The sequence below is a fragment of the Lepisma saccharinum genome, chromosome 1 (genome assembly GCF_977018435.1).
Source record: "Lepisma saccharinum chromosome 1, izLepSacc3.1, whole genome shotgun sequence".
Lineage (NCBI taxonomy): Eukaryota > Metazoa > Arthropoda > Insecta > Zygentoma > Lepismatidae > Lepisma > Lepisma saccharinum.
The window spans coordinates 106,339,581-106,357,335 of NC_139229.1; the positions used below are offsets into that span (position 1 = coordinate 106,339,581).

A 17,755-nucleotide genomic window follows, 5' to 3' on the forward strand; every position below is an offset into this window, starting at 1 on the left:
CTAACCTACAAACTTGCATTAATTTCAGATTGGAACTCGAAAGTGCACCACAAACTTTGATATATAACTGTAGTAGCATTATAAAAGTAACCCACTGTTTGAAATTCTTACTTATTCTTTCCTGTTTCATAAGTTATTTCTGAGATAGTGCTTCTTTACTTTCAGGTTTAAAACTGATGTCAACGCCAAAGTCTGAAAAGACCAATGGTGGTAAGTTTATAATCAGATATGTTTATTTTAGAAGCTGCCTTGAAACAAACAATGCATTTAATCAACAATAAAATTTCAGTTAGTTTTAAAACTTTAAATAAATTTAGCAGATTATCCATGTCATTGTAGACTTGGCTAATTTAATTTCAGCACTACATTGTTGCTCGAGAGAAATGTTTATGTATACCATCATGACTAAATGAAAGGAAGAGTTGCTTAGATTTTTAGAAAAATTACAAATATAAAATTGAGAGTTTTTCTCAGGGGATCATATAAATTAAATTTTACTTTGTGTCCAAATGTTTCAAGCTGCGATAACACTCTTCTTTAGGGAATGGTCCCAGGTTCGAAACCCACCTGGTTCTTTGTATCTCCCTCGTGGATTTCATCATATCATCACTCATTCTCATCTTCACAATTAACCAAAAGTGGCAGAAGAGCAAAGTAAAATGAACCAAATCAATCAACCTTTAGGGCAGGGGTGCCCATCCCCCCCAAGACCCATGATGCACTCCCCCCCCCCCCAAAAGGTAGAACATCCCCCCAGTTTATGCCAAATTAATTACTCAAATTATTTTTGTCAGACACAATTTGCGGAAAAATATAATACCGGAGGTGCAACCACGAATTCTTGTCTGAGGGTGGGGGGGCAAGTACAAGGATAAATGTATCAATAATAATAATAATATTAATAATGGTTACTACTACTACTACCAATAGTAGTAGTAGTAGTAGTAGTAGTAGTATCAAAGACATTATTATCCTCATAAATTATGCAAAAAAGGGGTAGAAGTCTGTGCTAAAGCATTTGTTTGGAACAAATGATTTCAAATATTTTTTCAACGTCAATTTCACATTAGCTAATAATGGAAATCAAGGACACAAACTGTATTTTTGAATGGCAGAAAATTAATGATAAATGCATTCTGAAGATACATGTGTAACTTTCATGTACAACATATGTATTACACATATGCAACATGGAGCGGCATAAAATAGAAAATACATATGCAACATGGAGCGGCATAAAATAGAAAATACATATGCAACATGGAGCGACATAAAATAGAAAATACATATGCAACATGGAGCGACATAAAATAGAAAATACATATGCAACATGGAGCGACATAAAATAGAAAATACATATGCAACAAGCTAACGCTAAATTGTGTACGTATTCAAAGCTTATTCAATACAAATATACAACACATATTATTTAAATACATTACATTACAGAAAACAAGCAGAATGCGAGTGAAGCGAGCAAGAAAATTTTTAGATCCAATTATTGCAATTGAAAACAATATTGATTTAATAGGGTGCAAATAATTTCACTGGACGCCATGGCATTCTCTCTTTTACAACTTTTTTTCTAGATCATTCGGCACCCATGGCTGACTCCCGCCACCCCCAGCTACAGCTCTGAACTTGACGAAAATGAGAGAAGTACATAATGCGAGCGAAGCAAGCAAGAAAATTTTACAAAATGAACTTTATTTGCATAAAATTTGAAATCGAAGGGGTAATTGCTTCTCTGTGCCCCCCCTGCAGGTGCCCTTGGCCGTCAATGTTTGTCCCCCATTGCTACCCTAGAATGTGACTTCAGTCTAAGATTGAAGAGGGGGCAATGACCCCCTGCCCCCCCCCCCCCTCTGTGGTTGCGTCACCGTATAATACAGACATATTTAAGCAATATATGTTTACTTTAGATACTTTAGGCTCTCTGCCATTCTCACCCTATTCTGCACAGTTTCTCTGCTCAACTAACCTCGTATTATTAGTCCGAATACCATGCCACCCCTCTATCCAAACCAATTCTAAAGGCATAAGAGGTGGTGTTTCATTTCAACCCTATCACTGCGATCACCCACAGGTAGGTAGAAAAACACATAATAACTAAAACTAAAAATAAATTACAAGTCAATCAAACGCTACGATCTCCCCATTTTTATGTGAAGATATATAGAATTGGTATAACATTTTGTCCCCCAAAAAATTCCCATGATGCAGGCACGTCGTGAAACCCCCTTTTGGGCACCCCTGCTTTAGGGAATGGAATGAAGAAGTGTGGGAATGTACAGGTTGCCCCCCATAAAGATTGTTTGCAACATCACAATTTCATAACATGACTTTCTCTCTCCTTTTCCTCTTTTTTTAAAAATTTGCTTTATTTATTGCTTTCAGTCCACTTCGTATTGTGTACTTTTGGTGACACATGTCATTAGATGTGGAATATCTCCATCAACAGTGGCAATGGTATTGGCTATTCTGGTCTTTAAATTATTCACAGGAGTTTAATCCTTTTTAAAAATCCAAGGTTGTATTATCAGCGGACCTAGGAGGTCAGGAAATTAGGTGGTCTCTGTGAATTGAACATGCTAGAAAAGTTATGTTTGGGGCTTCTCTCACAAAGGCCAATGTGCTGGTGCACCGTCTTTCTAGAAAGGGACTGCTGGTTGACAAAGATTTTTTGAGTTGATACATTACTTGAACCACAAGAGGATCCTATTTATTTAGTCATGTTAAATTCTGAAGTTGTACACAACCTTTGTAGTCATACTAGGGAAGATGTCTGCGACTGGCCTGTGTGGATGCTGGATTATCATTAGCTGGCTTGATTGTGTTCCAGAATCCAAGGCAGGCTACCCAAAGACCTCTTCCCAAAAAAACACCAGAGAAAATCTGTTTTGAGTTGCATCGCCAGGGAAACTTCAGCTCTTGAAAAAAAAAAATAATAATCATACCAAGGAATCAATCTTAGAAGTAGCATCAGTGTAATTAGAATACTAGTATTGTGTGTAATGTGTTTAATTGATTCTAGGTTTTAGTAATCATGAACAACCAGAAGAGCCCATGCCATCTCCAATTCCAAGATACCAAGATGATAACCATGGTTACCACTCGGACAATCAGGACTGTAGTTCAGACCATTCGTCAGTAGATGGGATGCCTCCACGGACGCGTAGTTCTCAAAGTTCTGTGATCGGAGATTCATTGCATTCCAGTCCTGCAGGAAGTCCCTTTGGTTCTCAGACAATTACCATTCCTTCTGCAGGTGAGCTTGGAACAAGTCCAACGTGAAACTGCACTAACAGCCCAGATGGGTGATTGTTGTGCTACACGGGTTATAAACAGTAACCTATTGTAAATAGGTATTTTCATTTACATGTAGAGCCAAGCAGATACAAGATTGTTTGTACACAGATACACAGACAGGTCATTTTGAATGGCAAATATGTTACATTATTTAAATAGTACTATTTGTGATGGTGACTACACATGGCATTCAAGTTTAATCTTTTTTTTTATCACAAATACAGTGTAAGTTTCTATCAATATCAGATAGGTATAATTATTGCAACCATACAATAGTTATGATACTTAAAGAATACTGATTCGTCCTATTTTAAAAAATTACATGAAAATACAGGTATCTATCCTGTGGACAATATTGACTTGAAGTTTGCTCTGTTCTTAATAAATTCTGAAATATTGACTAACTACACACATCTGGATTTAATTTTAAAAATTAAATTTTTTTTTTTTACTTACATTTATGAGCGAATCTTTGCCAGTTAGCTTATTCATATGTTTTTGCATTCCAGCAAATGGTGGTACAAAACTTGGGAGCACTTTTAGTAAACCCTCCCACGTGAAGACTAATGAAGCTCAACCTGTAGCAAAGCAACAGATTAGGCAACCTACTAGGCCAGTGCAGTCAAATATAGAGGTAAATAAGTGTTAGCCATTTGCTCATGGTTCTGATTGTACAATCATTTTTGCAAGTTATATAGGTGGATACATTTAGAATAATGAAAACTGTTCTAGAAATAATTTTGAATTTCAGAAAAACTAAGTTGTAAGTTTTAAACATGCCAAAAGAATTAATTTGCAAGGAATTATGTTGTGATTTTGCAAGAGGCTTCATTTCTAATTTCTGACCACCAGAAACTTTTTTTTGCACATGGAAAATCTTTGTAGATTTATACAGGAGAGGAAGAAAATTTGGGACATACTGAGGCAATCAAACCGAACAATCCCAACTTAAAAATGTATAAATAGTAACATTGTAAGCATGTAAGAGCATAATTACAAAGTGGTAGAAAAAATCATTCTGGAATAAAAATGCACTCTGCACTAAACATGCACATAGTGATCAGAAAACCTGTTCAGTACATGCTAATAGACGATGTGTAGGATTTGACATATGTGGAAACACCTGGGTCATTCCACGTGAAATCACCCAATTGAAAGACAAAAAGTTGCTTCATAGTCATGGATTGGCTTGAAATTTTTTTACTGATAGATACTTGGCCCAATATAACAAATATGTAATATTAGACTTTTGCAACAAATATGTTGAAAGCAGTGGTCAGAAGTAGCATGCTATTTGTAGCATCGCTACTGTAGCTACTACAAAATTTGTAGCTGTAGCGAAGCTACAAAATTCCTGTAGTTGTAGCGAAATTTTGCTACAGCTACATTTCTTTTCAGCATTTTGAGGTAAATTTTGAATGTGGCAATAGTGACAAAAAAAAAACATTCGACAATAACGCTTACTTTTGCAGGAGATTCATAAAGACATAGGAATACGGATAATCTTGATTATAAATATCTTAAAATTGCCGATTCTAATTCAGTCTAATTTATTTCATTAGTATCTGAATAATTCTAATATCCAGATAACTAACTGACATATATGAATATATTTCGTCTAACAGCTACGTTTTTTTAGCTGCATCACTATTTTGGGCAGAAACATACCTCATTTGTGCCATCCCCAGAACAAATGCTGTGTAATGACAGCAAAATGTCATTAATTTCTGTGTAAAACACAACTTGTAGTGCAAAAACGACCAATCCAATTTCCACTACAATGACAAAGCAATAGTGCCAACCATATTCATCATGTTAACGACAATTATCATCCTTGAAAGAGTCGGTGAGATAGTTTTTTCGTTCAAAAAACTGATTTAATATCAGTCTATTAAAAATGAAATATTTATTCTCAAGAGAAATATGTTTATATATAAACATAAATTATCCTACCAAATTTTATTTGTGTATAGTTATAATTAGGGATTGAATAATTATGCATTTTGCATATGCAAATGCATATTTAAGGATTTTTAACTGAAAATGCATATTTCATATGCAGGTGCATATTTGTATGAAAATAAGTTGATTTGTGCATATTTTTGTACCCACAACGAACACCAAGCATATACTGTATTTATTTTTCTTCTCCTCGCTTCTCTTTTCTTTATCTTTCCTCTTGTCTTCCTTCTTTCCTTTTTCCTGGATTGTATGAACTGTGGCAAGTATGTCATTCTCACCTCAACAATCGACTAAACTTAATGTGTCTGACTTTGTTGCCCTAAAATCATAGGCGTAGCTAGAACGTTATATTTGGGTGTGCACAAAGAAAAAAAATGAGGTCTTGCACCTTTTTAATATCATATTTTGCAACACAATCACTTGGCTCTTTAACTGCACTGATGTTTGTAAAGGAATATAAATTCACTAAATGACAGTGTTGGAAATTTCTGAATATATGTAGTAGAAAAAATCAAATTGCATAGAAATTACACACACACAAAATGTTCATAAATGTTACAAACAAATACATCAAAATACACGTCATCTATAACAAGAGACGTCTGTCAAAGGGTACAATGTTCTTAAACTCATCAATAATTTCATTTACATCAATAGACTAAGCTTTTTCCTTTTCCACAAATAGCAAGAGCAGGGCTTCTAATCTATCCAGCTTCTGAGTTGCTCTTAATTTAGTTTTAACTTGGGTAAGCTTGGAGAAAGCTCTCTCTCACACGTGCAGCTTGCTGTGACAGATATAGAAGAAAAGCGCTGTAGTGCAGAGTAGAATGCAGTAAATATCTTCTTTCTCCAATGACATCAAAATATCGAAAAACTACAGACACTTGTTTCATCAGCAATAATGCACACGTTTGTGCCAAGTAATGACATTTTTAACTTCTTACAAACTGCCGCTTATTTTCTCTCTTATTGAAATATCTTCTCACCGGACCTTGGTACATGACCTATGTTTGACACTTAGTCCGGAGACCGAAGTCCCCTTCCTAGGTGCCGGGCCCAGCTAAACGGTTTGATTCCAGGGTATGTGTGACCGGATCGGTTTTTACCCCCGACGAATAGCCGACTCGTGCATAAAGTGACGTTGAATAATAATAATAATAATAATCAATAATAATAATGACGTAGATAATAATAATAATTGATGTTAGCCAGCAGAAATGCTTTGCTGACTTAACGTTGAACTAAAATATAAATACCAACAGTTATGAGGATTAGTATACTATTTGTATGAACACAAATCAGTCACATCATAGATAACAAAAATGTATATTATATAACACAAAAATATACCTATTACACAACCCCTCGCTATCACTCAGTATTCACGCACTCATTCAAACTTCAGGGGACAAATTACATTAATATAAATACATTGGCCCTTTTTTAGACACCATGCAATATTTAGTTTTTCTTATGAATATTAAACTGCACCCGAAGACGTTAATTTGCTTAGAATTAAAGATACTAAACTTTCATCTGCGCGTGCTCATTACATTCTGCCAACGGGCATGACACGTAAACTTTTTATTCTTGCAATTTATTTAGACATTTAAATAATTGTTGTAGAATTATCACTAATGCGCCTTGGAACTTCAATAACATTAGGCTTAGATATCAACTGCAAGGCACACATGTTTACAGAATGAAAAGTGAAGACACTTATGTATGAATATATTAAAAATAGCACGAAGTTAACTTACTTCCTCACTTAGCAAACTTGAGAGGTGATCTCTGCAAGAGATACACGATTTATGCCATTTTAATCAAATATTTACCGAGTAAAGCATATAAGGTGACATCAATAAAAATTATTACTCAACAGTTCGGCGCAGAGCGTGGAAAAACAACAATATGCTGTGAATATATTTTCCGAATTAGGAATTGTCGTGAAATTTAGATGAGGTTCGCAAGTAATTTAATCAATACCTTTGCGACTTCTAACTTTAAATACTGGTATCTTTTCGTCCGACGGCCGATCTTTGGAGTCTTGGGTAGATGATCACTCACACATATAGAAAATTAACAGTAGTATACTATACCATCTCGGCGTTCTAGACGTTCCAGCGACATTTACCGTAGTCCTCTAAACGGCAGCGTGACGTCAATCCGCGGTCCTCCTTGCGACACTAACACTTCCCCATGCTACTTCTTTGTAGCGGCACTTCGCAATCTTCTTGGGCACACCTTCCTTCTACGCTTCTACATCACGGCGATCATAGATGAGGGAATAATTGCCTCTCTGCCATCTTGTCGGCCTCGTAATGGAGCGATTAATTGCTTCGCATCGCCTCTCTCTCTCTCTCTCTTTCTGGGGGGACGGCGAAAACGGGCAACTTGAAATTTCGAATTCAACAGACTGACTTTTACTCGCGGGAATCTGAAGTTACGACGTTGGTGGTCAAGCGTCCCTTTTTTGCTTGGTCCAGCTTCTTCAAGCACACGTGTTGCTTTAGAATGGGGTGAAAAGAATAGTTCTACCCTCATCCGGGACTTAACATGTTCCTCCAGTAATTGGCCTCCCACGTGGACGTTCCTGTCGCCAAATGCACAAAAGTCGCTCAAAAATAGTGAAAGATTTATCACAGCACATTGTTAGTTCCGAGCTCCTATGACCGAAAGGGGGAAAAGTCGACAAAGGCAGAGAAACACAAAAGGTTCAGAAACGTGGTGTTTTTCTACCGAAGCTTCAAGAGGATACGAAGGTTACAGAAAAATATAAAATAATGAAAACCTAGGATATAGAATAATAAAAAAAAGTATGTGACAAAAACTGATTGTCATAATCTGTCTTTAATTCTCTTTGATAAAGCAGTCCCATTAGGGTGTGCCTAGGCACACCCGGCACACCCCGTAGCTATGCCTATGCCTAAAATACAATCCACTTGTATCTTGTGAAGTGGAATGTGTGTTTTCTGAATATAAGACTGTTCTAACTGAAAACAGAAGGAGTTTCAAGTTCGAAACTTTGAGACATCATGTTGTTATCAAATGCAATCATGATCTTGATCTGTATTGTATTGTGTTTCATTTAATGCAGAACCATATGAATTGAAAAAATTTGTGTAGCGAATTAGCATTCAGAATAATGCATACTCATTGCCTGGCATGTAATCTTTCATAGTTTGTAATATACAGCATTTATAAATTAAACTGGTTTTTAAAGTGCATATTTTACACTTTTTAGTGCATATTTTAAGTTTTTTTAGTGTATAACTATCCAAGCCCTAGTTATAATCATTAATTTGGGTAACATACTTTTTGCAATACTCATACATCAAATTTGAATTCATATGCCATTTACATAGGTACGATATTCTCAAACACTATAGTAAAAATTAGTAACTGCAGTAACACTGCTATCAAAATAATTGAATGACTGGAATCATGATAATTAGGGCTTGGGTTTTATTAAAAATTTAGTTGAGTTTTATTTACGTAATTATATAGCTTAATTAATTTTATTATCCTCTATCCATAGGAATTATATTAATTATACAAACTACCATTGCCTGCCTAACAATATCAACAGGGACTTTATGTCCTATAAAACTGTAAAATATGTATGTAATTATGTCAAAATATTAAAAAATATGTCATTAAAAATTAAAAATATCAGAAAAATGCAAATTATTCCCAGTAAAGCCAAAGCCAAAAATATGCACAACAGTACGTTCGAATTTCTAACCGCAACAGATTCCTTTACAGGAGGCATTCTATTCACTCGCACTGCTACACACTGATGTGCGTAGCTCAAACGACAAGTGATCTTGAAACTCCCGTACTCTATTGCCAATAGAGTAGGAGGGGCTGTAATGTACCGAATGTTATTTTTACGTTTGACTCATTTTTTGTGAGAAGCGAAAAAAAAAGTGAAGAAATGGGAACAATTGAAACTTGTTTACTTCCTGCTCAACATATGTATCTTTTCAGCCCTAGCTTGTGCAACTTGCGCATGTAATATCTGAAAATATGTATCTGTATAACTGAAATTGTGTAACAGGGAATAAATTAATGTATCTAATTCCCCTGCAGGTAAATAGGCCTGCGGATCATCCACAGAAAGGCAGGGCATGGTCTGGCTTGAGGCCACCCTCTACAAACATGAACCAAAACAGGCAAAGCTCCGTTCGACCAGCCAGCAGTATTCCTAGACCGCAGTCTCGTATCCCAGTGCAATCACGTATTCCGGCTCCAAGATCCAGGTAACATTTAATGTGCACTCAATTCTACTTTGCATTTTAAGTTAGTTATGCAAATCACTTTTCACATATAATTGTATGTGAATTTGTGCAAGAGTATTTTGGCTTTCAGTGCAAGCACTACCTTGTAAGTCTTATTCATCCTTTAGGTAGTAAAATTGGGAAGCAGTTTAATAAATATAAAATACATGGAACAACCGGAATTGATGGAATGTAGCAGTGGTGTATCAGATGACGTGAAGTGATTGTTGTAGAGTGGCTGTACGTACAATCAAGAGTTGGTGAACGTAGATGTGACATTAGAAGTAATAACCCACCCATGGAAATCAGTGAACATCTATCTCTTAGGGAGCTTTCAGACTGAAGTGTCATGTGACAGGTGCCAAGAGACATTTGTTCCTTGGAAACCAACCTTCTGCAATTTTTTGAACGGAAGAGACACGACAAGCTGCACATGGTGTCGCTTGGACTGCATCATGTTGCCTCCGTCTTGTTCGCACATGTGTGGTGAATGTTTTGCTTCGTACTGAAGGAGCCCATGTTGCTTGTTTTTTTGCCACTTGAGGTGAATTCTCCATGCTGCAGAATGTGCAGAATGTTTTCGTAAGAAACTTCGTATACTTTGGAATTTCACAAGTTTCACAGTTTAACCATAAATGGTTCACTTTATGCAGCAGCATATAAATTATTGGCAAAATGAGCAGAACAATGTGAAAGTTTCCACACGTGAGTCATGATCATGTTTTTTTAGGGGGGGGGGGGCAGCATCCTGTATCCTGCTTTTGTAAATTTAGTGTCTTTCTTTATCTAAGATGTAACGGATTGTAGTCACTTGGGTACGTATATTAATGAAGAAGGTCATGAACCATCTTATTCATGGAATATTTGGAATCTACATCAAATTAGTGAAATAACAGTTTTTTTTGGTGGTACAGAATGGTACCAGCAACTAACTAGGAATGTATTACAAAGTATTGTTTTAGCAAACCAGGATGATTACAGTACAGTGTATTGTGTAAAATGTAGAAATGATATATAATTTTTAGACTAATATATTGGTGGTTGTTGTAACATTTTTCGAATTTTTGATTAAAAAAACAGCAGAAAAAGGCTCATATTACAAAACTCTTTGTTGTCCTTTGCATATTATGAGCCTTTGAAATTATTGATACATGTCTGATATTTTTTTTACACATATCATGCCTTAGTGCTGCATGTTCAAACCTTGATACAGTACACAATTATCAGATGTTAACCACAATTGATTGATTGTTGATTAGTGAATCGTTTTCGATGTGAAGGTGCATGTAAATTTTTTTTTCTATTTTCAGAACTGCAACATATGGTAGCAGTAGTAATCAAACAGTTACTAAAGCCGACTGGATGGATGGATGCTACTGAGTGCCATCTTGCCCTTAACCACAGTGCCTGTATTTCATCCACTTGCTGTTCTCAGGCAAACTACAAGAATTGTAAAATAACCCCCTCCCCTTGCTGTAGAAATGTGTAGTCTGTACAGTACAGCTTTTCGGACAATATTCTGTAACATAACTGTAAAATATTTAAAAAAATCAAGCACTCTTGTTAGTTTTTATTGCCGTTAGTGGGGGAGACATCAAAGCTGTGAGATATTTTTCTTTTCTGTTGCATTAATAATAACGTTATTATGGAAGTTGCAATGTTGGTTGAGGAGGATTGCTTAACTGTTGGTAGTTACACAATATAATTTCTTGTATCTACAAAGTTTTAAGTAATCATCCTCAGCTGAGATTGTAATAATACTAATTTTTTTATTGCATAATAATTATGTTGAACTTACAGTCGGTAGTAAATAAATTTTCATCCTTTTTCGTCAAAATGTTAATAAAATTAACTAAAGTACAGATGGTTAGTTTGGAATTTTATTCTTTTTTAATGTATTTAAAGTTTCAACTTTTCCTTTCAAATCTTCTGAGAAAAGAAAAGTTTGGTCTGTAAACTTGAGGCAAAAAAAAATTCAGCTGGACATCTGTGTACTTCAGTTAGCTTTTATTCACACACCAAGACAAGTTGATTGTAAGTAAACTATTACCAATATAAAACAAGTATTATTTACATTAAATTATTGGTTGGGGAGGATTACTTAATGCTTTGTAGATACAGGAAATTATAATGAACTGCTAGGTGATAAGTGATTGGATAAAATGTGATATTGGGTTCCATTTCAAATTAATTTGCATTATTTATTGATTACATAAATGAAATAACAATACATATATATATATATTGTGGTTGGAATAACCACACAGGTGTTTGAAACCTGTATTTTTTACAAATATATTTCAAGATGATGCCAAGTGACTTTCTTTTTATTCTGATGGTAATTTCTAGGCTGTTCATGGAAAGTGCACTTAGTCAAAAAGTACAAATTATTTTAATAGCATACATTACAAATGTGATATACATGTTGGTTTATCACTGTTTAGAATCTTTACACATGCCCAATATAAAATCATAATATTTTCTTTGATTCAGTGGACTTAGATGAAAGCAATAAACATTCACAGTTTGTGACTAACGTGCCTTTTCCCCGAGCACCCTAAATTTTCTGTCATCTGCTTGAAAATAGTGCAGGCTCAATAAATATTTCCCAGCATATGTTGCCTTTGGTACACTGATGTTGGTATTTGATTTCCAGATTTATTTACTAGGACATGTAGGAATGGCAGACGTTTGTTTTGGTCCTTTTCCATAGTTAACCTCATTGATGGATCAATATTATTCAGATGAAGGGCATTTGGTACTGTGGGGTCTACATGTGGCTATATTACAAATGTTACACATCTGGTGCTTTGGGTGAGGTTGTTCTGTTTGAAGTGTTCCATCTATATGTTGCTATGAATTTAAGATCATGGTGAATCCACTTGGGAGAAACCAGTGTGTATTTGGAACTACCTCATCTTGATTTGCAATACAATTTTAAAATGCCTTTACAATGACCTGTTAAACAATTTTCATTATGACTTTGCTTCATTGTTCCATAGGTATATAACATCTACTTTCACTTTAGTTCATTGTGGGGGCCACAGAAAAGCACCAAAAGTTTTTTTTTTCTTGGGTGAGGTTGGGGGAGGTAATGTTATGAAGCACTTTTAACCTTTAGGGGATGATAGTTGGGTTTCAAACAAAATCAGCAACACACGCCAGCAATTAACACATAATTTCTTGAAAACTATAGGTAATATTTCTGTTCTGTTTTAGTGTTCGTTTTTATACATATGTATACATATTGGAATGCCAAAACAATATATTTTTTGTTACTATTTTTTAGGGATTGATCGATGTGAAGTTTGGCCAATACCTGATATAAAATTTAATGATAACCGATATAAAATTCTAAATGGTTCATTGACCTCCTGAATAAATGTGTTGCCAGATGAACTATAAGCTTTTGCAATGAAAAAGAAGTTGCATATTCAGATATTTACTTTAAAAAAGTACAGAATGGAATCCATTAAATAATAACAACATAGCACAATATTGTACGGAATTGTAAGATATTTATAGATGTATCGGATCGGCAAAATTGTTGCTATTTTTACTGATAAACAGTACATCAGTCAATATCGATTATTCTGTCCTATCCCTATTATTTTTATCAAATGCATTTTCAACATTTTTTTTCCAAGAAAATCATGCAAGGTTATTTAAAATATATCACACAAGAATCGTATTAGTTTCTAACCACCATTTCTTGCTGATATGTTTTACTTTTACAATAATGTCAATGAAAAAAAATTGTTTACAATGTGTGACAATCATGGGTCAATTTTCAAAATTACTCTAAAATTAAGCTTTATTTTTGTGTATATTTTTCATTTTAAAAAATGGGAATGGCAATTACATGTCCTCAAATAGTAGTATTTTGCAGTGCTTACCTACAAATTTGGTGCATCCAGTGTCAATAGGAAAATCTATTCTGTAAGATGGCTATGCTGCTTTTCCTATACATCCCCCCATCCCCAAGAAGTAACTATAGTGGAACGTCGATTTTACGTTTCTCAGGGGACCAAGCTGAAAAAACTTAAAATGCAGCAAAATGGAGGATTTTGCTATGTTTGGACCATCGAAATTGAATGTACGTATAATGCGGGAAAATGTAAAATCCGGGAATATAAAATTGGGGTTGCACTGTATTTATTTTCAATGTGACTTGGCACCATCTGAGAAGTTTCCATCTTGGTTAATCCTATTTGCCTCAATCCATATACAGTGATTGAATTTTGACTTAAATGGTTCCTCTACCGTTTATGTACGTTTTCATCTGTGTTTGCCATTTAAAACTGAAATCACATGTTGGTTAGAAATAGCAGCCATACTATTTCCCTCAGTGTGTATAAATAATTTGCCATTTGCAGACCTTTAAACACACGTCAATATCTCTGGAATGGTAAAGCCTACAACCCTGAAACAAGGATCATTCTCATCAACACACTTTGTAGTAAGTCAAATTGTACACATTGTATTCTTCACGTGCAGCATATCTAAGAGAGGTATTGCATCTCATGAAATTAGAGGAATGCTCTTCCTAAATATTATTTATCTGCCAGTCATATTTTCTGAATTTTGGTCTTTTGGGTCCTAATATCTGATGGGCAAGTTGCTAAAAAACTGATTATTAGACTATGAGACAACTGAAGATGGAGCTGCAACTGAGGCAAAATACTGCCTAGGCTTAAAAATATAAATAACATACTCTTTCATATTTGGTTATTATGTCAGTACTAAAATGAGCTATACTTTAATTTCAGCAGTAGCTTTCATAAGTGTGATTCTTGACCCAGATATCTAGACTTTGCCTTATATTAATTAGGCTTGATTTTTGCAGTCTTTATTATCCTGGAAATAATGCACCAACATTGTGTGAAAAAAGTATTTTGTGATGACATTACAGGTATTTTAATATTCTGTTTAAATTCTTACATATTTTGAAGCAAAACTGGTAAATTGATGCTTATAATTGGAATGGAATACCCCTCAAACTAATATTAATAAATATTTTGAACTTTAAATTGCTACAATTTTTAAGCATCAGTATTGGTGGGAATCGACCCAGCTCTAATATTAAGGCTTTATTAAAAGTCTGCACTTGCAAAATACTAGGAATGGGCCGATATGAAGTTAATCGATAAAGTACTGATATAAAATTTACTCATGCCAATAACCTACTGATCCAGTACAAAATTCCAAATCGTTCTTGAACCTTAATGGTTCATTTACCAGATGGACAAAGGTTTTGCAAAGCAAAAAAAGCTGTGTACAGACATTTATTTTTTAAAAAAGTAGGGAATGGAGATTATATGCTTATATCCATAAAACTTACAACAGAATGGCACATTAATATACACCAGAGATGTACTTCAATGTCCATGAACCTGTTATGAAAAAAGGCAATAAAATTACATTAAATTGTAAGATATATATATACCGTGCGTCCATTTCGATCTGCAGCCGAGAGATCGGGAGAAGCGTGGCGGGCGGCGCTGACGGAGATGCCGACATTTGCGGCCTGAAATGCCTGCTTATTTTTATGGACATATGCAGACATTTATATAAATATTGCAAAACGAGCACTAACCTGTGTTATAAGAGTATGGTGACTGTATGTGCCGATGATTTTGACACGCCCACCTCTTGTGAAACACGGCGTAGAGGTTTGTTTGGAGAACGTTCTAACGCTGCACCAATATCATCGAGTTTTGCTTCGGTTAGAATCCGTCGTTTTTGCTTAGGTGTTTTAAAATTTAACGATACAGTTTCTCATAATTTAAGGACAAGATGTCTAACCGTATATCTGTGTGGAGTTGAAATGCGTGGGAATTTCTGTACAAATTACCTAAATCTTTGTTCTAACGTGAATCTTGCGGCTGGCATTCCAATCGTCTCACTGACACGTCACACATACACACTACAATAACACAAACAAGTAACTGCAAGTAACCAAGAATAACACTCTTGCGCACAGTACGAAATTAACACGCTCTTGGTTTACATTGCTCGCCACTATATTTACAACTCTGTCTTCATCTAGTCGCGAAGGAACAAAAAACTCGAGCTTGGATATTTCGGATTGCAAGGAAGCTCACGAAAACCATTCACTTTTATCGGTTTCGTCTGCAGTGTAATCCTGATACAGTGTTGCACATTCGAAACCTCCAAACGATTCCCATGGCCACAAAACTCTTTCAAGGATATAAACTTAACAGGACGTTACTGGTCAAAACTATGATTAAAATGCTTTATTATCTGTGGCTCTTAACATCGTTTCTATAGCATATTTATTTGTGTATATAAGAGCAGAACTTGGATGAATTACAGAAGAACTTTTGCGTGTTATAACACAGGTTAGTGCTCGTTTTGCAATATTTATATAAATGTCTGCATATGTCTATAAAAATAAGCGGGCATTACAGGCCGCAAATGTCGGCATCTCCGTCAGCGCCGCCCGCCACGCTTCTCCCAATCTCTCGGCTGCAGATCGAAATGGACGCACGGTAATATTATATAAGACATATCGGATCAGTAAAATTATCGTTAATTTTACCGATAAACCAATATGCCTATATTGGCAGATTTCGACAGTACCGATTAATCTGTCCCATCCTTACAAAATATACTGCTTGGTATGATATGAACATGGCTGCCATTTCTAAATTACATATAAAAATCAGTTTTGAACTGTAGATACATAGACATTAATAGTTACACTTATGTTCAGGCAAGTTGTAGTAGTGGTGCTGATCGTCGTCCTGTGTTTCGAGAGTTTTCAGTGGTTTTTCTCGGCCTGTGTTTAATCATAGTGTACTCGTGGCTTCAGTGTAGCATTCCTTCCGCTGTGTCAAAGGATTCTAATGAACTATTGCGGTGGAGATGTGCTCAGAGAAGATTTTCTTTTCCGGTACTCGCGGCGACACGTGTGCGTGTCTCCACCATGGCTTCGCCCAGCAGCAGGGAACAACGCTCGGCAGGTAAGGGGACCCCAGTCCGGTACTTTCACCTCCTGTGCATGGCCTTGATCTGCGGGGACATACATGTGAATCCGGGGCCTGTAAAAACGGTGGCAAATTTCTCTGTGTATTACCAAAATACACAGAGCATTAAGAATAAGCTTGGCGACTGTGCAATTTTTGCATGTGAACTCATGGCATATGACTGCCTAATTTTTACTGAAACGTGGTTGACAAAAAACATTTGTGACAGTGAGCTGCCATTCGCAAGCCATTTCACCATATATCGGAACGATCGTGCGACTCGTGGTGGGGGCGTTATGATCTGTGTTAACTCAAAATGGCCAAGCAAAGTACGCCACGACTTAAAACGGAACTGTGAAATACTGTGGGTGGAAGTTTCAGTGACCGGTGCCAAGAAGCTTCTCCTTGGCTCTTACTATAGGCCACATAAAAACAGTCCTTCAGTTCCTCCTCGAAGAATGTCGAGATTCTTTGCTTGCGGCAGTTGCCCTGGGAGACGTTGCGCTTTTCGGCGACTTCAACCTCTCAATTGACTGGCAAGACCCTGTGAATGGAACAGCAAAATGTACGAACGACGCATGGTTTATTGAAACTTTCATTTGTGGTTTAAACCTGAAACAACATAATTTGTTCAACACCAGGAAGGACAGCAACCTGGATTATGTTCTGTCCACCCTTAACGATATTAGTATCACGCCACGTAAGAACCTCCTGACCTCCGACCACGACAGTTTGGATGTTTCTATTCTCATCCCCCCACCCCCTAGAAGAGGTCATCGCCCCTCCATCCAGAACAAACGCTACCTGTGGAACCGAGCACCGTGGGAGGAGATAAGACTTTCCCTCAACTTCTTCCCCTGGAGCATCTTGGAAGATGGGACAGTCGACGAGGCAGCTGACCTATTTACAGGTGTCATTCAAGCAGCAGTGACTGACCACGTGCCTACAGGGAAAATATCTTCTCGTAGATTTCCGTGTTGGTTCGACTCCGAAGTGCGGGATGTACTGGCCAACAAGACACAAGCATGGCAACTTTGGAAGGGCTTCCCGAGTGAACACACGCACAATACCTTTACTGCTCTGCGACGACACTCAAAGTATCTTCTTCGAAAAAAATATAAGGAACATATAGACAATATCACTGCAACAATCCCGGAAAACCCAAAAAACTTCTTTAATCTAATAAACTCAAGGAAAAATAACAGTAGGATTCCA

At 36.1% G+C, this 17,755-nt stretch overlaps 1 protein-coding gene across 1 annotated transcript in view; it reads left to right on the plus strand.

Annotated features, from left to right (window-relative positions):
* The window catches only part of LOC145999077 (uncharacterized), a 34,135-nt gene extending 22,722 nt beyond the window's left edge, over positions 1-11,413 (plus strand). Inside the window, exons 4-8 of the mRNA XM_083136054.1 lie at positions 166-210; positions 3,035-3,268; positions 3,819-3,943; positions 9,364-9,533; positions 10,862-11,413. Coding sequence (XP_082992180.1) covers positions 166-210; positions 3,035-3,268; positions 3,819-3,943; positions 9,364-9,533; positions 10,862-10,931 — 644 coding nt within the window. The 3' untranslated portion in view covers positions 10,932-11,413. The remainder of the gene's footprint in view (positions 1-165; positions 211-3,034; positions 3,269-3,818; positions 3,944-9,363; positions 9,534-10,861) is intronic.
* The last annotated feature ends 6,342 nt before the right edge of the window (positions 11,414-17,755 follow it).